General features: G+C 44.2%; 1 protein-coding gene across 1 annotated transcript in view; it reads right to left on the bottom strand.

The window, feature by feature from the left end:
- Window positions 1-12,733, bottom strand: part of KIFC3 (kinesin family member C3) — a 59,097-nt gene extending 46,364 nt beyond the window's left edge. The window contains exons 1-2 of the mRNA XM_056855133.1: window positions 12,543-12,733; window positions 7,230-7,295 (exon numbers count right to left, since the gene is read on the bottom strand). Coding sequence (XP_056711111.1) covers window positions 7,230-7,295; window positions 12,543-12,671 — 195 coding nt within the window. The 5' untranslated portion in view covers window positions 12,672-12,733. The remainder of the gene's footprint in view (window positions 1-7,229; window positions 7,296-12,542) is intronic.
- Between the last annotated feature and the right edge of the window lie 10,222 nt (window positions 12,734-22,955).

Below are 22,955 nucleotides of genomic sequence, written 5' to 3'. Positions count from 1 at the left end.
AAAGCAGCTATTTGCCCCATTGAGAAAAGCGAGGCTGCGTCTGCTAAAAAGCAGGCACAGCCTTGCTCTTCTCGCCGCTGGCGTACCTGGGGCGAAAGGGGACAGGAGGCTGCCTAACGGCAGCTCCTCCCCCCGGCCCACCCTGGGAACAACTCCAGGGACGCCGGGGCACCCCCCCTGGAACGCCAGCTCAGGCCTTTACGCCAGTGGGACCTGGGGCGGCACTGCCATGGCAGCGCCCAAAGACCAGCATCCGGGCCTCTCCACTGGTGTTGGGGCCACTAACGCCAGCATAAGTAGCCCAGATGCCGGGATGGGGCTCTAACGCTGGAACAGCCACTTCCTGGCCTCCTAAGGGTTTTCGCTAGGGCTGTCGATTTGGTTCGTCCGAACCGAACAAACAGCCAAATTTCCCCCGATTCGGGGGTTTTCAGTTCGGATGGAATCGAACTAAAAAAAAGGCAGGAAAAATACGCGCCGAATTCGGTGAGTTCCGGCAATTGCCAGATAAATTCGGCAGGTTCGGCATTCCCCGAACCTGCCTTTTCCCGCCTTTAAAGACCCCCCCACACCGGGTTTCAAGGGACTTTAAAGACCCACCGCCCCCCTTCCCGGGACTCCCGGGAAGCCGGGCGGGGAGGGGGGTTAAACTGCCGTCGCCGCGGTGCTCCGCCGGTCCCCCGCCCAACAGCTGAGCGTCGGGACCCAGGCAGCGGAGCAGTTTAAACTCCCCTACCGCCCAGCTTCCCGGGAAGCCAGGGGGGGTTAAACTGCTCTGCGCTGCCTGGGCAGGCAGCGCGGAGCAGTTTAAAGACCCCCCCCCGCCCAGTTTTCTGGGAAACCGGGCGCGGGGTCTTTAAACCAAATTTGTTCATGAATGCTGAATTTCCCGCCGAATTCGGCATTCCCGAACAGGGGGGTTTCAGAATTCGGCCGAACCGGACCCAAGTTGGGCCGGGTTCGGCCGAATCCAAACCGGCCCAAATTTTTTTTTCTTCAACAGCCCTAGTTTTCGCCTTCAAAGGTCAGGAATGCATTGTAAGAGTCACAGAGTTTTAGAGTATTTGGGCGCATTACAAAGGGTGGGCCAAATCGGCTTAGGAGCCAACATGACCCCATGCTGGTGTAAGTGTCCTTTTATCCTGTGATAACAGGTACTTACACTGGCACAGGGGGGCACTTCCGCCAATACCTGGGCACTGCGGAGCTGCAGTGGCCTCCCCCGTTAGCACAGCCTCCTGCTGGCATCCACTCAGCACAAGTCTCCGCGCTGGCGTCCCAGGAGGTGTTCTTGGGGTGTAGCTGCATTTAGGCAGCTTCTTAGCCCCTTTCACCCCGGGAACACCCTCTCCCCAAGGCAGGGTGCCCATGAAACCTTCTTAGAGAGCCAGCATGATGTAGTGGTTAAGAGCAGTGGTTTGGAGCGGTGGATTCTGATCTGGAGAACCGGGTTTGATTCCCCACTCCTCCACATGAGCAGCAGAGGCTAATTTGGTGAACTGGATTTGTTTCCTCATTCCTACACATGGAGCCAGCTGGGTGACCTTGGGCTAGTCACAGTTCTTAAGAGCTCTCTCAGCCCCACCTACCTCATAGGGTTTCTGTTGTGCGGTGGGGAAGGTGACTCTAAGCCGGTTTGATTCTGCCTTAAGTGGCAGAGAAAGTCAGCATATAAAAACCAACGATTCTTCATCTTAGGTGGCAGAACCCTGCTTTCCCCTATGGGGACTTATCAGCATTGTTTTTTACCCCTCCCACAACATTTCTTTCTCTCCGAAGGGGCCAGGAAGCATCTTAGGCGGCATCACGGCTGTGTAGCTCCCGGCCACCGTGGAAATGCCCACCCTAGAAATGCGCTGCAAGCACATTAGTAGTTTAGCGCATTTTAATCATAGTATAGTATTTAAATTATCTATATTTATATTTAACTTATTTATTCTTTATTATTTATTTAAAAACTTTTAACTATTTTAACTCTATGATTCAATGAATCTATTTGATCATCATTTAAAAATTAAATTTTAGTATATAATTAAAAATAGGGGGAAAGAGAGTATTGCTGACAACTCATTAGAATTAGTCCAATCTAAACACAGAAGAATTGATGAAATGTTCCATCCAAATTCCTTTGATGTTTTGGATCTGGATACGCCAGCTCCTGGAAACGACAGTATCCTTTCTCAAGGGACTGACCACGTCAATCCTCTTAAGCTCAGGAAATATGGATTTCGTTGCACAGACTCTTAGAATCCTAGCGTTGGAAGGGGCTATAGAGGCCATCTAGTCAAACCCCCTGCTTAATGCAGGATCAGCCTGGAGCATCCCTGACAAGTGCTTGTCCAGCCTCTGCTTGAAGACTGCCAGTGAGGGGGAGCTCACCACCTCCCGCAGGTAGCTGAGTCCACTGTCCAACAACTCTTATTGTAAAAAACGTCTTCCTAATATCCAACCGGTACCCTTCCGCCCGCAATTTAAACCCATTATTGTGAGTCCTATCCTCTGCTGCCATCAGGAACAGCTCCCTGCCCTCCTCTAAGTGACAGCCCTTCAAATACTTAAAAAGAGCAATCCTGTCCCCCCTCAACCTTCTCTTCTCCAGATTGAACATCTCCAAGTCCCTTGTTAATCAAACTCTTTTAATTGCCCAGTCTAGAGAATTTTTGAAAATCTCGTTGTGCTGCAGGACTCACTTTCCAAATTGAATTCCAAGGCTCGCATTTTAAATTCTCATCCCCCTGCAAACTATGAATTTCATAAAAAATCCTGCTAGGTTTGCCACTCCATTGGTTCTAAGATGATTTCCTTGATGTTGAATCCCTCTCAGGTGGTTCTGCCTGTCACTCCCTGGAAGGGGTTTCTACCCAAATGGAGTGATAGATGGTCTATTTTAAACCATTTTTATGAACGTATGGGTCGGACACTAATTACTATCGATCTGAAGACTTTCCTAATTCTTCTTATACTCGTACTAAGCTTTTGCTTATTTTTCTAAAATTCCATCTATGATATGTGCAAAAAGGAGAAATTTCAAGTCTCATATCTGGAAACAGGGGGTGTTTGACTGTCAAGTAAGTTAAGGATTTGACTGTTAAGTAAGTATGAAGGTCCTCTATTCTCAGCATTCTAATTCCCATGAAGGAAGTCAATCAGAAATTCATAAATCTAAATCCTTGATTAATCCAACTCACAAAACAGATTCTCTAGTTTCTTTAGGAAATTATTCTCTTGATGCAGAAACCCTTGAGTCAGGAATCTTTCTCAAAGTGAGAATGATCCTACAGTATGTCAGCCCAGCCAGATTTGTCAAAAACCAGTTAACAATTCCTAGCAGTGAACCCCCTCATGGGAAAGAACAACTGAAAATCTGAAAATCTTTAGGCCCGTTGCCTTTGTCTAATATTTCACCAATGGACGTTTCAACTCTAAACATTTTGTTCCATCAGACTCCTGTTATGTTGAGCCTTCCCACATTTCCACACCTGGTCAAGTTCCTAATTTTTTTAGAAGCTCAGGAATCAGACATAACCTATGTCTGCATTCTTGGAATACAGCCGGATGGGCTGGGAGACAATCTGATCCCTTGGTGCACCCCTTTCTGAATAATTTTGATATTATTTTGGCCCAAGAAATCTGGGCCCTTAAAATATTTCACTAAAAGGATATTCTTCTTACTCAATAGGTGCCAAAAAACAGGTTCTAAGGGCTGGCTTAGTGGGGGTTTGACTAGTTTGTTGAAAATACTCAACTGAAAGCTAGTCCACTGATTACGGATGATACCGTGGCTCAAGTAAGTTTACTTACAATACATTCCCTAAAACGAACAGTTATAAATGTTTATTTGCATCCTCAGCCCTCTGATTTAGAAACAGCTGCCCAATGGCAGAAATTATGTTTATAAACACAGTCGATTTGCCCAGATATTCTCTGGATAGTCTGTGGAGATATGAATGGTCATATAGGCAATTCCACTTAATATTTAATAAAATCTTTTTGCCATTGGGATCCCTCAATTACCAATGTAATACTTGGTCAAAGTAAAGCTAAAGATGATCAAGTTAATTTTGGCAGCCAGTGTTTGATAAATTTTGCTGTTCAGTTTGGTCTCATGGTTATTAAGGGGAACCAACATTTTGATAGCAAAGGAGATTTCACCTATATTTCAGATAGAGGATGCAGTATTATTGATTATATTTTAGTATCCTCTAATATTACAGACCTGATTTCTACATTTTTTCTTGGTTACCTTTATGATAGCGATCATGCACCCTTGCTTTTAGAATTAAGACTAGATAAATTTACGAGGAATACTAATCTGACCTCTAATAACACCTAATAACACCTTTCACAGAGCCAGGAAATGGTCCTTATTTATGGCCCAAAAGACTGACTCTACCTTGAAGTCCCCAATTCTTGGAGAAATTATCATATAGGGTCCTCCTGAAAAGATGATTCAGTCCTACGAACAACTTATATCCCTTTTGGTTCCTTTTTGCACAACCACAAAATCCAAGAAATCCAAATGTGTCCCTCCCTGGTTTAATGCCGTCTGCTGCAAGCTAAAGCATGCTAAAATATATTTATCTAAGTTCCAAAGATAGGAATTCCTACTGCAATACTTAACTTACAAAAAACAATACTCTCAATATGTTTGTAAAAGGAAAAAAAAACGTTCTCCATTTTAAATTGCCAAAAACTGTTGCATGCTTCACGATATCGTGATACTAAAACCTTTTGGCAAGTGATAAACACAAGCAATAAATCACTTACTAATGCGAACCCTCCACATATTTCAATTAAACCCTAGAAAAACTACACCACCCTTTTAAATGAAAAAGATCCATCTACACTTCCAGCCTTTGCTTTACCTCTGGATAATTTTTTCAAATAGTCCCCGGTTGAACTAGAGGAAATTTTTTTCCTTAATAAAAGGACTAAAGTCTGGTAAAGCTCCAGGCCCAGATTGGATGCCTCCAGAACTTTTAAAAACGTACTGTGAGTGGAGGGCTCCAATTTTACGTCTATTTACTGTGATAGACTCATCTGGTAAAATTCCTGGAAAATGGCAAGAAGTATTTGTTGTTCCAAGGTTCACCTCACTCTCCAGCCAACTATAGACTATAGCTTGTTATCAATACTGAGAAAGCTGTACACAGCCCATCTACAATTGAAACTTCGTAATTGGAGCTACAACTTGTCAATACCAGGTCTGGAACACGTATGCAAGATGTAATGTAGAAAGGTTCATCTACTTTACATCATGCATATGTGCTCTCCTTTCTTGCTGACAAATATACATCATATCCTAAGGGGAAATTGTTTACTGTTTTTATGGCTCTTAAAGCAGCCTTTGATAACATCTCCCACACAAGGCTTTGGAATAAACTGAATCAGTCGGGAATTCCTAAACAATTATTACATCTGATTGTTTCTTTACACACCTCCCAAACAATTATTACATCTGATTGTTTCTTTACACAGTAAGATGTCCCATAACTGGTCATTTCTCAAATCTGGTCCCAGTTACAAAAGGAGTTAGACAGGGATGTATCCTGGCGCCTGCGCTGCAGTCAAAAGAACACCAGGAGGCGTTGATTTGCTGCTTTTTCAGCTTGATGCCTTCATCAGGCAGCACTTTTACCAGAGTCCTGGCATCCTCAAATAGGAGGGCGACATATTGCCCCAACTGCTCCCACGGGAGCATCTGGTAGTAGTGATGCAGACTCACCGTGAAATGGGCAGCCTTTAAACATGGGCCCCCTGAAGAGTAGACTTGGCAGCCGAGGCCATCGAGTTTGTGGCCTTCCTTATCTAGAAGAGTTGTCCGGGATCCCGGTCTCTGTTTCGAAGGCAGGGCCTCAGCTACTACAGAATTTGCCTGGGGGTGTTGAGGGAGGTACTCGCAGCCCTCCTCACTAACTTTTCAGAGGCTGTCCAGCTTCTAAGTTGATCGGCCTTCCTACCTTGCTAGATCAAAAGATATAATATGCATCTGCTAATTGGCTATTTGCACTTATACTGCTTATCTCTTATTTAGTGGTAACCAGATATATAGAAATAACCACATGATTTTGATCAATCAAACTAAGAAGAAGATTGATATTTTTCTATAAATAAGCATTTTTGTGACAAGCAGATCAGATTTCTCTGGCTGGAAGTCTCAGATGAAGAAGAGATAAAGATTTCTTGGTGAGATTTTGGGTAACCTGGACTTTTTTGATAATCCCCGTGGCTGTCCAAGCTCTGCTCACGACCTGAGTTCGATCCCGACGGAAGTTGGTTTCAGGTAGCTGGCTCAAGGTTGACTCAGCCTTCCATCCTTCCGAGGTCGGTAAAATGAGGACCCGGCTTGCTGGGGGTAAAGGGAAGATGACTGGGGAAGGCACTGGCAAACCACCCCGTAAACAAAAGTCTGCCTAGAAAGCGTTGGGATGTGATGTCACCCCATGGGTCAGGAATGACCCGGTGCTTGCACAGGGGACCTTAACCTTTACCTTTTTTAAAAGCAGTAGGACAAAAGCTGAAACCTGATTTGTCTTGAAACTATCATTAGCCAAAGGTAAAGGTGTGCAAGCATTCCTGACCCATGGGGTGACCTCACATCATGACGTTTCCTAGGCAGACTATGTTTATGGGCTGGTTTGCCATGGCCTTCCCCAGTCGTCTACACTTAACCCTCAGCAAGCTGGGTTTCGTTAGCTATAATATGATTAATCAATGCTAGGAATGCTGATAATTGTAGCATTCATTTCAACAGTACTTATAGGGTTAATTATTTTTTCTTTAATTGTTTCTGTCTTGTTCAATAAAAAGACTCTTTTCTTTGCTCAATAAAAGATAAAAGTTTATGCAGGTGTTTTGTCTGGTTTGCTGGCTAATAGTTCAAAATAAAAGAACTCACCCCTTAATTTTGCATTAGCAAGAGTTAGAGGCAGAAATGTTTCTCTAACGTGATGAACCCTGGAGATCCCTGTGGCTAATCAGTGCTTTCGCAGGCAAAGCCCTGGAGCTGTCTGGTGCAGTGTGCGGGGGGAGAATCTCTCGCTACCACAGGGGTTGCTGGGAGTTCTGGTGTGCTCTCTATGCAGTGTGAGCCTTGCCGAGGGGTGTGTGTGTCACTTTTTCCAGTCTTCGGCAAGACCACAGGATGCCAAATACCACTGCCATGCTGACTTGGCTCAGCTCGTTACAGTGGGGCTGCCTATGAAGGCAAAGGAAAAAGTGCAACTCACCAACTCAGAATGAAGCCTCTTCATTTCCTCTGCTTGCTCCTTGAGGTTTTTTTTCAAACATTCTATCTGTCAAAACATAGATAGATTTAAGTAGACACTTTGAAAAGGTCTTCACTTGATACTAAAATTGGCAGTTACCTGAAAATGTGCTTCAGGATCCGACAGGGAATATTGTTTGTTTCCAAAAACCAATGAAGAGGAGTTGCTTTGCAAATATCTATCCAGCTCTAACAGAGCAAAAAGGCAAACACTGAAACTGTGTTTTTATTTTGTTAATTGTATTGCTATGTTGTTAGCCACCCTGATCTGGATGGTCCAGGCTAGCCTGATTTCGTCAGATCTCAGAAGCTAAGCAGGGTCAGCCCTGGTTAGTAATTGATTCAATTCAATTCAATCCAATAACCTTTAATAGGCATAGTACAAAAAACAGCTCATACAGATTTTTTAAAAGCAGTAAGACAAAAGCTGAAACCTGATTTGTTTTGAAACTATCATTAGCCAATGGTAAAGGTGTGCAAGCATTCCTGACCCATGAATGAGAATTCACACAAATCCCTGAACAAACCAGGGCCCCTACAGAGTATACAATACAATTAAGTTAATTCACAGTGGGTAGCCGTGTTAGTCTGTTTGCAGTAGTCAAAAAGGGCAAGAGTCCAGTAGCACCTTAAAGACTAACAAAAATATTTTCTGGTAGGGTATGAGCTTTCGTGAGCCACAGCTCACTTCTTCAGATACAGCTAGAATGTGAATCCATCGGTCTTTAAGTAGAGGAACAGTATGTAAATGTGAATAGCAGGCTTGATGGGATTAGGTGTGATATGCAGAAGAGTCTGTGATGTCCAGGGGAGAGATGGGTGTGGAGAAATCAGCATTGGTAATGGGCCATGAATGCAAGGTCTTTATTCAGCCCAGGTAAATGCATTGACTTTAGTTTGAATATCAACTGTAATTCAGCAGTTTCTCTTTCCAATCTCCCTTTAAAATTCCTTTGTAAGAGAACTGCTACTCTTAAATCTGCAACAGAATGTCCTGGAAGGTTGAAATGTTCACCCACTGGTTTTTGAATATTGTGGTTTCTGATGTCAGATTTATGTCCATTTAATCTTTGTCTAAGAGACTGACCTGTTTGTCCAATGTAGATTGTGGAAGGGCATTGCTGGCATGTGATGGCATAAATCACATTAGAAGATGAGCAGGAATATGAACCTGAGATAGTATGGCTGACATTGGTGGGTCCAGAGATGGTGTTCCTAGAATCTATAGGAGGGCAAAGTTGGCACCTTGGTTTGTTGCAGGCCTTGGTGCCAGAGTCCATGTTCTTGTTAAGTGTAAACTATATAAAATGTACCATATTTTGGGGTTAAAGAAAAGATTATAATAAAGGATTAAAATAATCTAACCATCCAGCCAGACTGCGATATAATAAAGGCCCTCACCCAGGCGACATTCCAACATAATATGCATAAGTGGGTCTGGAGATCCTGAACCACAGGGGGGCAGAGTCTCTCCTGATACGGAATGTGATTGAATCTACCTAGTAAGACCTTTGATGGAAAGGCATGCAGGTTAGTAACTGGATGGGATGGGCACCAAGGAAGGCCAGGGTCTCTATGCGGAGGAAGGCAATGGCCAAACTACCCCTGTCTGTCTCTTGCCTTGAATATCGTACACAGGGTTGCCATAAGTCGGCAGCGACTTAATGGCACTTTGCACACACATATTGTTAGCCGCCCCAAGACGCTTTGTGGGGGAGGGGCGGGATAAAAATCTAAAAAAATAAAAATAAAATGTGGGTCATTCAAGGCAAAGAGAGAACAGCACCTGCTGTCCCACAGTTAACTAGCAAGGCAACAAGCGGACAACAGGAGCTCGTGAGGATCCCAGTAATTACTCCTCAGTGAAGTCACTGCAAGTCAGCTTCAATGGAAGGATGCAGCATAGACAGCAAACAACAATCTTGGAGACATGCATGGCCATGCTCGGGACTAAAGGGACAGAAAGTTATTGTACCAAGTGTGGTTTGGATTCTATTACTGTTAGGTGGATTTCCTGCGTTGTGCAGGGGGTTGGACTAGATTGCCCTCGAGGTCCCTTCTAGCTCTATGTTTGTACGTTTCTATGTTACCACCTTTTTATGCCACCTCTAGCAACGTGAATTGTGGCTCACAGTATGAACTTTCATTGGAGAGGGGTTGTGGCTTAGTGGCAGAGCACATGTTTTGTATACCAGCTTCAATCCTTAGAATCTACAGTTACAGTATCTCAGGTTTGGAGAATGGCTCTCTTTTAAAAGAAGTATCCTGACCTATCAACCTCACCCAACTTTCAAACAATTGTTAGCTAGCACATATATGCTAGCTTTAGTCCTGGGGAACAGCTTGGCAGTCAAGCTAAGTATACACAGGCATGAGGTGTAGAGATGTGAAATTTAAAGAAATTACAGGGGGGAGTTTCTTACCACCCCCCCAATAAAACAAAAACTGAAAGTTCTGGGGAAAACTTAAGCATATGCAATGCTTATTTTGCTATCAAACCCAAAATAATTTGGGTGATTTAACAATATAAAATGAATAATCTATAACTTAATTAACATATAAAATTGTACTATTTGACATTTTTTTGCCATTTAAAAGTATAAATGTCTTAAAAATTGCAAGTATACCCAATACTTGAGAAATAATAGCAAATGGCTACACCCGATGCCACCATAGCACAGACGTTGTGATTTTTGCCATCTGACAGGTAGGAAAAAATGGAAATTTGAAGGTATAAAATAAACTCTGTAGTAAAAGAAAGTGTATTATTTCTCATATAGTTCTGACACAGTGGGATGGACTACTTGCATAGCTAGATACCAAGTTAAACTTTTGATTTAAGAAGCATTTTACTAATTCTTACAAAGGAAATTTCATAGGATTTTTTCCCAGAGTACTCCAAAATTTTCCAATTTTTCCACAAGAAGAATTGGAAAAACATCCTTGGAATAAAATGGAAAAATACCTTTTCCAAAAAATTTTCTGGGCTTTCATATTTGTACTGGGGGATGAAGGGTGAGAGAGTGCTTCACAAGCCCTTTATATTGAAGCCACCATATAAGCAACTGAACATCAGCATTAATCAAGTGCTGCTTCAATTGCAGATAATGCCCTGGGACAGGAAGGAGGAGGCGACCTGTATGCTCATTCACAGGATTATGGGTTTGTGAGACCCAGGCACTGATCTCAGCACACTGTCTTGGAAGCTGATTCTGTCCCTTGATTTTTCCCAGATATGTTGCTTATCTGGATTTCAGTAAAGCTTTTGACAGGGTTCCCCGTGATGTTCTGATGGCTAAACTAGAGGATTGTGGACTCTAGGATAGTTAGGTAAATAGGGAACTGGTTGGAGAACTGCACTCAAAGAGTAGCTGTCAATGGCATTTCATCTAAGTGGAGAGAAGTTCTGGGGCTCGGTTCTGGGCCCAGTACTTTTCAATATTTTTATGAATGATCTGGATGAGGGTGTGGAGGGTCTACTCATTAAATCTGCAGATGACACCAAATTGGGAGGGGGAGTGAACACACCAGAAAAGAGAGATAGAATTGAACGAGATCTGAACACACTGGAAAAGTGGGTGGATGTGAACAAGATGCAATTCAACAAAGGTAAGTGCCGAGTTCTACATCTGGTTAACAAAAATGAGGAACACACATACTGGATGGGGATGCACTTCTGGGTAGCAGTGTGTGCGAACAAGATCTTGGGGTATGGGTGGACTATAAGCTAAATATGAGCAGCCAGTGTGAAGCAGCGGCAAAAAGGCTAATGCAGTCTTGAGGTGTATCAACAGAGGCCTGACATCCAAACTGCAAGATGTCATAGTCCCGCATTGGTCAGACCACACCTGGATTATTGTGTGCAGTTCTGGAGGCCTCACTTCAAAAAGGATGTGGACAGAATGGAGCAGGTGCAGAGGGGAGTGACAAGGGTGACCAGGGGCCTGGAGACCAAGCCCTACGAGGAAAGGCTGAGGGAGCTGGGAATGTTTAGCCTGGAGAAGAGGAGGTTGAGCAGGGACATGACTGTACTCTTGAAGTATTTGAAAGTCTGTCACTTAGAAGAGGACAGGGAGCTGTTCCTATTGGCATCAGAGGATAGGACTCGCCATATTGGGTTTAAATTAAGTTCGGAAAGGTACCAGCTAGATATGAGGAAAAAATATTTTACAGTAAGAGTTGTTCAATAGTGGAATCATCTTCCGAGGGAGGTGGTGAGCTTCCCCTCACTGGCATTCAAGCAGAGGCTGGACAAACACTTGTCAGGGATGCTCTAGGCTGATCCTACATTAAGCAGGGGGTTAGACTAGATCAAAGCTTCTTAAACAGTGGGTCGTGACCCCATATGGGGTACCATAACTGAATGTGGGGGTTGCGAAAAATTTGGAAACGGTAAATGGTAAAATTATGATGTATACCAAAGAATTGTTTTAAAATAAATTTCTTTACGATTTATTATCAGTAAATGTTTGATTTGTATACCTATTTTATATACATATATACCCAGGGTCATGTAGAAATTTCTTGGGCAAAAAAGGGTCACAAGTGGAAAAAGTTTAAGAAGCCCTGGACTAGATGGCCTGTATGGCCCCTTTCAACTCTATGGTCCTATGACTAATAATTCAGAAAGCATCATACATCATAAAAAGGTCAAAAATTAAATGCAGGGGTAGGGGGAGAACAGCATCCACTAAGAGAACAATTTTAAACCACATCTTCCACTTCACAGTGAAGCACTCCACATCTACAGAATCAGACCTGAAGGCACAGGGAGGAAAACTATGATTGCCTTCCTCAGAATAGTGTGAAGAAGAGAACTCGTGTTTCTCGTACAGAAAGCAAAATGCTGCTGTATGGATTTTTTTACTATGTGGATACTAGGAGAGTCAACACAATATTTTTATTTATTAAAACCTTTACATTTAAATGTTGTTACCCTGCGTGCCAATTACATTTTGAATGAATAAATATGATTACCTCACTGTCAGCGGAAATGCCCCATTGTAATGGGTTGTGTAGAGTCTTCCTACAATTCTTAAGTAGCAGAAAGTGTGAAGATCTGAAAGCAGTAGGCCTTAAAAACACAGCGCCCTTGCCAAAGTCTCTCAGACACAAGGGGGTGGGGGCACCTGTTAGTATACTCTGACACCGTTTAAGCGGGGGCACTGGTTTTTGTATGACAAAACACAGAAATGGGGGAGGGGGGAGATGCAGGGATGCCACCCAGAGTGAGATTCTTATACCACAAACTGTTCTAGGAAAAACAGCAAAATACCTGATTTTGTAGGTGCATGGTCTGAGAATACTGGCTACTCTCTTGCACAAAAAGTTTCTCCTGCAGACACAGCAATTCTTGCTGCAGCTGCAACTTTTCTTCTTGCAGCTGGGCAAGAGACTCCACCATCTTCTGACCCACAGGAAGCTGATGTGTCCCTGGCAAACTGGACTGTTTCCTGCTGAAGAATCTCCCACCTGGGAAGAAAAACAACAACACCAGCACAATAAGTCCAAGCAGACCAGTCATCAGCCAGCCACACCTCTGAATGAGGCAACGGGGAGAGAAGCATGTGATGAAGCGGCAGCGCTAAGCCAGGACAAACAGGAAGAAAACTACACAGCAGGGTCCCTGAAGGGCTAAACACAAACAGGCGAGGCAAGATGGAAAGCATCGGCCAAGGGCCATTCCAGGAAGGTCCCCAGTCTTCTAGACTCCTTTGGGAGTTCTAGTGTGAAACTACCAGCTACAACTCCAGCCAAAACTCTGGGTAGAGCCACCTGCCAGCAAAATCCACATTAGACTGCTAGCCCCGAGCATGGGATACTATAATGCTGGAATCAAAGAAAAACCATGTTGCAGATCAGATGCTTACCCTGAACAGTTATTTTCTAAGCTTTGTGTACAAAAAACCTAAGATGACAATGCATGACAAAGCTCTATACCACAATAGCATGTACCAAACTTGTGATGTGACCTCCAGTAAGAAAATGCACATGCATAATAATAAATTATGACTTAACAATTTCCCTGTTTGTGGCAATTAACTTTAAAATGCACAACCGTGGAGCAAATTAAACTGCAGTCTGACAAATGTCTTCATATGTATCCCTTCACAGAGGAAAAATGTTACTTGCTGGAGCCTGTAGGAAGTACCAAGTTTGCTGTGTGGAGGAGAGAAGTCTAGACTGTTCTGCACAGCATAATTCACTCGTATGTGAAAATGGCGACTTCTGATCTAATAGGAGAGCAACAGCTTTCTAAGCAGAGCAACACAAGTGCAAATCTCAGAGATGGCAAAATAAGAAAGAAGACACATCTCAACCTGGGGCTCGTAACTCCCAGAGGGAATCTGGCTAGGGGGGTGCACAATGACAACCACACAAACACAGATGTTGATAAATACCACATGGCCTCTGTGCCCCAGGTGGAGGAGTTCTTCACCCACTGCATGCCTGTCACCACAAGGAAGAAGAACACAACACAGAAACGATGACATTCTGGTGACAACCTGAAATGAACAATATCCTCCCTCTAACCGCAGGTTTGTGAAGAAAGGTAGTTGAGACAGGAGAATAAAAAGGGATGAGCAGCAACAGAAAGCGAAGGGCTTCTGGCAAACAGCCAAACGGCCCTCCCCCCACCGGCTGCTTAGAGTAAGCGGTCATGGCCGGGGTGGCCCGGTGTCCAGGCTGCATAACGATGCGCTGCTGCAGAGGCAGATGACTTCCCAGCCATAATGCCTGGAGCCAAGTGGTGGCCAAAGTAGGCCGCCGACATTGCAGAGTGGGGATAGACCACCATCCACCATTGCTCTTGTCAGGCCCTGCCTCTCGGCCTTAGCCTAACACGACTCCTCACAGGCTCTTGCTCCGAGCAGGCCAGGGTTTGGCTCGGAGTCAAGGCCCTGGTCACATGCTCCTGGTTCTCATGCCTTTGTACAGTATCTGTATCCTGTGTTCTATGCTCAGTATGGTATGCCTATCCTGTTTACCACAATCACCCCAGCTGCATAGCCATGTTATGTCTATACCTACCCTGAGAAAGCTGATCATGGATTGTAGCTGCCTGTGAACTTTGCCTTATCCATCTTTGAAGTCTGCACTGCATTTTAACCATGTACCCTTGCCTTGATTCCTCATTGGTAGCCTTGTATGCCCAGGAGGCAGCCAGCTTCTTACTTTGTCTAACTTTTGCTCCTAATAAAGTCTAAACTGCTTCAGAGCCTTTGCCTGATGGTTTTTGCTTAAAGGATGCTAAGGACAAGTCTCTGAGTCTGACAGCTCTGTACTAAACTGGGACAGGAGCTACAAGATCTGGACTGCCCTCTGTTTGTACTGTAGGAAAAAAGGGCTGCATTGAAACCCCAGAAGGCCCCCAGCGCTCACCTCTGACTATTTGGGTGGTGACACCCACCCCTCTTAATGTTCTCCATGTGCATCCTTAAATTAGGAATAATGGTGTGTGCACATTATAATGACAGCTGGTCCTCCAGGAAGGGGGCCAGGGAAATCCTGTGCCTTTAGTAGCTGCATGACACACAGGAGAAGTTTTCTTCAGCTCTGACTTTCCATACTGAGAAAAGTTACATCTGTTAAAAGTTTCCCTTTTTATTTTCATTGAATTTTTTAATTTAACCTTTGTTGTAGTAAAACCATCATAATCTTCGCAACATCTCAACACACTTAAAGGAAAAACGAACATTGAACACAACACAAAACTCAATACTCCTCTTTCCCATCAGATATGAAGTCAAGAGTCCCTATGTGTTGAAGAGCTTTCACAAATCATAGATTTGTAGCAGTTAGAATAGCAAATTTTAGTTTTTGTAAACCACTCTTAATACCCTAATAGATCATAGGATCATAAAAACCTTCTGGGGCAACAGAAAACAACTCAGCACCATTCTTCAAATACTTGAAGATGGTTATCATATCACCTCTCAGTTGTCTCCTCTCCAGGCTAAACATACCCAGCTCCTTTAACCTTTCCTCATAGGACTTGGTCTCCAGACCCCTCACCATCTTCGTTGCCCTCCTCTGGACACGTTCTAGCTTGTCTACATCCTTCTTAAATTGTGGTGTCCAAGACTGAAGACAATACTGTAGGTGAGGTCTAACCAGAGCAAAGGAAAGCATTACCACCACTTACAAGTTACAAGTCCTAGTTACAAGTACAAGCCAGAGTTTGAGAGAAAGGTGGTACAAGCTGTTCTTTCACTGGTATGTAAATCCAAAAGACATTAGTATGATGAACAAGAATACCAATGGTCATTGTTGGAAATGCAAAGAGGAGGATGGTACCTTTTTTCATACCTGGTGGTCCTGTACAAAGTTAAATAATTTTTGGGTAGGAGTGCATCAGGAAATCCAAAAAATACTAAAAATTACCTCCCCTCTGGATCCTAAAACAATGCTGTTAGGAATCTTACCACCCGTAATAGATAAAAGCAGGGAAGAACTTTTCAGATATATGATAACTGCTGAAAAAGTGGCAATTGCCACCAAACGGAAACAGGAAAAATCACCAGGAACAGTAGACTGGCTAGACAAACTAGCAGAGTGCGGCAGTGGTGGCCAAGCTGACCAAGTTGGTGAACAAAAAACCTATGGAAAAGTTATGGGAAATTGTATTATGATCATGCGTTGAGTTGTATAATGTGTCTTAAAAGTTATAAATTGACAGATGTTAAATGGATTAAGAGTAGTTACTGAATAATATAAATTAGTTAGTTCTTATTTCCTTTTGAGGTGCTTTCTGCTAGTACAAACTGAAATCTTGAGATATATTCATGATATAGATACACCTAGACAAAAGTTTGTCATATGTTGGATTAGGAGTTTACAGGGCTGTTGAAAAAAAAAATTCGGTACAGTTTGGCCTCGGCAAAATTTGACCCTTTTAAATTCGGGCCGTGCTGAAGTCCGAACTGCCCTGCTTCGGATCCCCGAAATTCGGGCGAGATCTGGAGTTCGGGGAAAAATTCGGGGAAGCCCCCTGAAGGCCCGTGGGGAGCCCTTTAAACAGATCTGCGCCTCCCAGCTGGGAGGCGCAGATCTGTTTAAAGGGCCCCCCGCAAGCCTTCAGGGAAGCCCCCTGAAGGCTACGGGGGGGTGGGTTGGAACAGATCTATGCCTCCCGGCCGGGAGGCACAGATCTGTTTAAAGGGGCCCCCGCGCGCCTTCCCGGGAGGTTTAAAGACCCCCCGCCCCCTTCCCAGGACTCCCGGGAAGGCGGGCGGGGGGTTGTCAAGCCCCTCTGCGCTCTCTGCGCGGGGGGCCCTTTAAACAGATCTGCGCCTCCCAGCTGGGAGGCGCAGATCTGTTTAAAGGGGGGTGGAACAGATCTATGCCTCCCCGCCGGGAGGCGCAGACCTGTTTAAAGCCCCCCCCCGCGCCTTCATGGAAGCCCCGTGAAGGCGCGGGGGGGCGGCCGAATCTGCCAAATTTATTCGCCGAACCCCCAAAGTCAGCAAATTTGGCTCCCCCGTTTCCCGCCTTTTTTGAGTTTGGTTCATCCTGAACCGAAAAACAGCCGAATCGGGGGAAATTCGGCTGTTTTTCGGTTCGGGACGAACCAAATCAACAGCCCTAGGAGTTTTCTGTTTAGTTTTGTTATTTTCTGGTTGCATATAATGTTTGCATTATGTCGTGTGTGTGGATTGTGTATTCTGTACTGTGATTGGTGTTTTGCATGGTATTTTGAAAATAAAAACTGAATAAAAAAAAAACATATCCTGGCCCAAATGATAGCCTGAAAAATGTGCATAAATACAAAGGACCATTATTGACCCTGACCAAATGTACTTCGGCCCTTTGGCCTTCTTCAGTGGTCAAATAATATAGATATTAAACATAAAGAAATGCTCCAGATATTAAAACAATACATACATAAGCTCTAAAATAGACCCAGGTGAAATGCAATAGTAATAGTACTCTGACCAAAGGCAGAGGTATAAAACATAAGCCTCTTGCTTAGTAGGAAAGCCAGCATGGTGTAGCGGTTAAAAGCAGTGGTTTGGAGTGGTGGACTCTGATCTGGAGAACAGGGTTTGATTTCCCACTCCTCCACATGAGCGGCGGAGGCTAATCTGGTGAACTGGGTTGGTTTCCCCACTCCTCCACGTGAAGCCAGCTGGGTGACCTTGGGCTAGTCACAGCTCTTAGAGCTCTCTCAGCCCCACCTACCTGACGGTGTGTCACAGTCTCTGCCATATTACAGCACATAAATGGTATTTTGTTGTACATATGCAGAATTATTCACTATAAAACTAAAAGCTACACATACAAACAGCTATACAGTTATACAATTGAAGGTGTGTTTACTTCTAAAAAGAAGGAACTAAAGCCTTTGGTTTCATTAAGCTTATGTTTCTGAAATACACTGACAGATGGCAGGAGAAATGTTCCTTTAGCCTATATCAACAGTGAAGAGCTCTACCAGCAGTTTAGTGAAGAGCTTCATCACCTTTTTAATGAAGGAGCAAAAGCCCTCTTCATATCTTATCGGCTATAAACAGTCTTCTTGCTCGTCCAATGCCATAAACTGTTTTTCTACCCTTCTTAATGCCATAACATGTCTTTCCACCCTTTTAATGGCATTATAAGTCTTTCAACCCTTTCAATGCCATTATAGGTCTTTTCACCCTTCCAATGACATTATAGATTCTCCACCCTCCAAGCCACAAGGCTTGCCAATGCTAATTACTGCAATGTAAGCATATAATTGTTTTTTGGTTTAAACATGTAACCATATTACTATTGCTTCACAAATGAATGTAATGAATGTGTATTATGCTGGAGATGAGAATGGTGTTAAAATTGAGTATATAGAGTGCTCACAAAGCTATAAAACTGATTGTTTATAGTTTAGTAAACTGGACTAAAAGGAAAGGAAGTCCATATAAGGCAAGGGTGAAGGGTTTTCAGTCCTAGAAAAAGGATTCCTCAACCTAAGGAACAGGATTCCTCAACTTAATTGAGGAAGATTTCTCAGCTAGCTTTGCTCTGAGTCAGCATTATTAAGGGGTTTGAAACAGTATAAATATAGGCACAGTAAGACTAGAATTTCAGACCTCAATCAGAGTGTCTCAGAAGTATGGTTTTAATTAGTACTCTAGAACAGTGATGGCGAACCTTTTAGAGACCAAGTGCCCAAACAGCAACCCAAAACCCACTTATTTATCGCCGAGTGCCAATGCGCAACACGGCAACACGGCAAAGGTCTAGGCCAGTGATCAGCAAACTCATTAGTCAACAGAGCCAACAGTACAATGATTGAGATTTCTTTTGAGAGCCAAATTTCTTAAACTTAAACTATATAGGTAGGTACACTGAATAAAACTTGATATCATACTTAATAATGATCTTATTTATTGATAAAAATTAAATTGTAAGTGTCAGATAGGGCTTCTGACAGCTCCGTCCTTAACCAAGATGGTTTCCCCACAAACAAAATGGAGTTCTCCGTGCACTCCTCCCCCCCCCCCGGTTTTGCTCCGGCCAGAGATTTACAATTGCATTGGGACCCGCCCGTGTAAATCTTCGATCTGATATCGGGTCCGGCGCACAAAGCCGAGAGCTCGGCCATCTCCTCCACTGATTGTTCATGATGGTTTCTGTTTCAGTTTTACTTAAGTCGTTACCGGCAGGAAACGACTACATTGTCTCTTTGTTCCTGTAACCCTATTGTATCAGCCCTATAAATGTATCCCCACTCCCCCTGTCATGTATTCCAACCTTGTGCGTCTCTTACTGAAATCACTGACTTCTGAAATAAATCTTTGAATCGCTGCTCTGCCTGGATTGAAGGTCTACTGCCTGAAACGCTGTGAATTTGCTGAAGCCTGACAGTAAGTCCCTGCCATTTCCCCCTCCCCGTCCGGAGTCCTCGACTTGAGGCCTGGTCTACCACCATAAAAGCCTATTGATAGACCTGGCCTCCAGCTGAGTCCCATTGGGAGGCCAGGTCTACCCATTGGCTTTCTTGGCAGTAGACCTGGCCTCCGGAGGCCCATAGAAGCCAATTGGTAGACCTGGTCTCTGAAGGGGGACTTTTTCCCCTCCTCGGAGTCCAGGTCTACCGCCAAGAAAGCCAGTGGGTAGACATTGCCTCTGAGGAGGGAAAAAAGTAAATAAGGTATCCATAAAATTAAATCATGACAATGACTGACAAACATTGTACATTTTCCCCATCTGCATTCTCAAAACTTTGCAGGGGGGCTTATTGTTGAGTTGTGCATCTGAGTGGCAAATCCAAGGCAAAACCTCCCATTCACAAATGGCCAATAACCCTCCATGCAGAGTTTTGAGAAACTGGATGGGGAAAATGTGCATCTGAATGGCAAATCCAAAGCAAAACCTCCCATTCATAAATGGCCAATAACCCCCATGCAGAGTTTTGAGAATCTGGATGGGGAAAATGTGCATCTGAGTGGCAAATCCAAGGCAAAACCTCCCATTCACAAATGGCCAATAACCCTCTGTCCCGCGACGGCCGTTAGCCCTTCCGTCGCGGGCCCTCTACAACGCCGCACACTTACCGCACAGGGGGGCAACCCATGCCTGGAGGCTAGCTCGGGGGGCCGTCTTCCATCCCCGACGGAGGGAGCCGGGAGGGCAGCACGCGCGCCAACAAGCATCCCTTCGGTTTCGTCGCCGGCGACGGAGGACGGTGGCCGTGTGAGCGGCCTGGGGGCCGGGGGGAACCGAGGCCCGGCTGGTCCCTTGCCAATACGTCCCTTCTCTCCTACAGGAAGCCGGCATGAGAGAGGAGCACAGCGAGGGACCTCCCCACAAACGGCCGGGAGACAGGAGGACGAGCGAGGGGGAGGCGAAGACACGCGCCGCCAGCTTCTGAACAGCCCGCCGGCCAGCTGGGCGTCGGACGAGCGCCCCACTCGCTGTGCTCCTCTCTCGTGCCGGCCGCAGCTCAGCTGAGAGAGAGGGCAGAAAGGGCAGAAAGGGCTACGCGTGCCGGAAATGGCACGCGTGCCGTAGGTTCACCAACACGGTTCTAGAATGCGACTTAGATACTTTATGCTAAATCAGACTTATTTGACTATTATAATTTGAAGTTGGATTTTCAAATTGAATGGTATGTAAGACTTGTTTGCTTTATTGCATACATTGTAAAATACATTGTCACTGCATACATTGTAACAAAGTGTAAAGACTTTGTAACTTGCATTTACACATTTTTACAGTTAGTGTTTCAATAAAAAGACTTGCTTTTTAAGAGTAAGTAAAGTCGTTGAGTCCTGCTTAGTGAGTGACTGGCTGAATAAGATAACATGTCATATCACTTCTCAGGAAGTGGTCCTTTCTAAGAGCCTATCACTTCAACAGCACGACCCGCTTCAGGTGTCTGTTGTGGGGAGGGGAAGGGGAGGTGATTGTAAGCCAGTTTGATTCTCCCTTAAGTGGTAGGGAAAGTCGGCATATAAAAGCCAACTCTTCTTCTTCTATTCTGGTGCCCTGGCCAGGTATGCATATCCTTTGGGGGTGGTTCAATTGTGTACCTTCCTCTCCTGCTCAAAGAATGAAATGATGTCTGAAGCCAATACTCATGTAATAGTCAGGGTAAATAATGGTCCTTTGTATTTATGCACATTTGTGAGGCTATCATTTATTTGTGCCAGGATATGTGTTTTTATGTGTGTGTGTGTTTTTTGTTTTGTTTTTTAATAGGAGCCCCGTGGCGCAGAGTGGTAAAGCTGCAGTACTGCAGTCGAAGCTCTGCTCGCGACCTGAGTTCGATCCCAGCGGAAGTTGGTTTCAGGTAGCCGGATCAAGGTTGACTCAGCCTTCCATCCTTCCGAGGTCGGTAAAATGAGTACCCAGCTCACTGGGGGTAAAGGGAAGATGACTGGGGAAGGCACTGGCAAACCACCCCCGCAAAACAAAGTCTGCCTAGAAAACGTCGGGATGTGACGTCGCCCCATGGGTCAGGAATGACCCGGTGCTTGCACAGGGGACCTTTACCTTTATGTGTTTTTAAAGAATACTGTGTTGTATATATATATATAAAGGAATATTGTTATATATATAAGGAATATTCCTTAAAATATATATTTTTAGATTTCATTTATGAAGAAAAGCAAAGATTGGTGGGGTCCTCTCTTGGCCTCGCTCTTCACTTACATAGACAGGAGTGGGCATATACCAAAGGACTGGGGCAGGGCAATTGTGATACCCTTCTTTAAGAAGGGCAAGAGGGACAACCCGGCCAATTACAGGCCCATCAGTCTACTTAGTATTATAAGCAAAATGTATGCCAAGCACCTCCACGAATAAGTTGTCTATCTGGCTAGATCAAGAGGCCGTTACTGTGGAAGAACAAGCTGGCTTTAGAGAGAGTAGATCCACTTTAGATCACTGTATAACATTACAGCACCTAATCAAAAATATTCCTCCCAGGGTCCAACGTCGTTATATGCAACCTACATAGATCTCAAAGCTGCATTTGACTCTATATCAAGAACCAGACTTTGGAAGAAGTTGGAATGCTCCTCCATAGACCGTAGGCTCCTGTTCTGGATTCGTACTTTGCACGAAAATACAACCCTTCAGGTGAGATGCAGCAAACAAGGGCACCTTTCAGGAGTAGTTAACACCTACAAAGGAGTAAAGCAGGGTTGCATCTTGGCACCCAAGCTGTTTAACTATTATATCAATAATATAGTCAACAACCTAAGAGACCCTGCCTTTCATCCCCCAATGCTAGTGCATCGTGTTATCTTTATTTCATTATATGCAGATGACGCGGTTAAATTATCTAGAACCCCGGTGAGACTGCTCCAAAGAAAAACTAGATATTAACTACTCTAAGACAAAAGTCATGGCCTTTGGCAATCGGCCAAAAATGCATTCATGGAGCATTAATAATTACAAATAGAGCAGGTAACCAAATTTAAATATCTGGGTGTGTTAATACAAGCTTATGGATCTAGAACAGCCCATAGTGAATACGAGGAGATAGGGCAAAAATCTGCTTTAAATATAGTAAAAATTTTAAGAATTAGGGGAGGTCATTTCTTCACAGCCGCACTTAAATTATATCAAGTTAAAACCTTGGTCCAACTGATGTACGGGACCACACTTGGGCCACCTTCATCCACCTTTGTTCCATTGGAAAGGGTCCAATCGAAATTTCTGAGAGTGGCTTTACACCTACCTCGCTGTGTCTCAAATGTCACAGCTAGACTGGAGGCAGGGTTGGTGAGGGTAGAGGCTAGGGTCTGCTTGGCTTCTGTTACTTTATGGCTTAAATAAAATCTCAATCCCCAGGGCTTGCTACCCATGTTAGTGCAGGATAAATTCCAATCATCATGGCTAAAGGAGGTCTTCAATAATATGGCCCGGCTGGGCCTCTCTCCACCTTCCTTATTAGCCATGGGTATATAGACCAAGCAGTAAGCTTCCTGAAGAAAAGTATAGAAGATATTGAATGTCAAGTAGACCTCGGAAAATCTCCTTTTTTTATCACCAGAAAAATCCAGACACCTAGTTACACCTGCGACTTATCTCTCCCACTTGGAACTTATTAACTATAGAAAGGCCTACATTTTAGCCCGATGCCAAGCCCTGCCATCAGCTGTTTTAGATGGAAAATATAAGAAGATCCCAAGATCTGAAAGGACTTGTAGGACAGGTGACATAGAAACTATCGAACATGTATTGTTCAGCTGTCCAT

This window comes from Euleptes europaea, chromosome 9, assembly GCF_029931775.1.
Source record: "Euleptes europaea isolate rEulEur1 chromosome 9, rEulEur1.hap1, whole genome shotgun sequence".
NCBI lineage: Eukaryota > Metazoa > Chordata > Lepidosauria > Squamata > Sphaerodactylidae > Euleptes > Euleptes europaea.
This window is presented reverse-complemented; position numbering and strand designations above follow the sequence as displayed.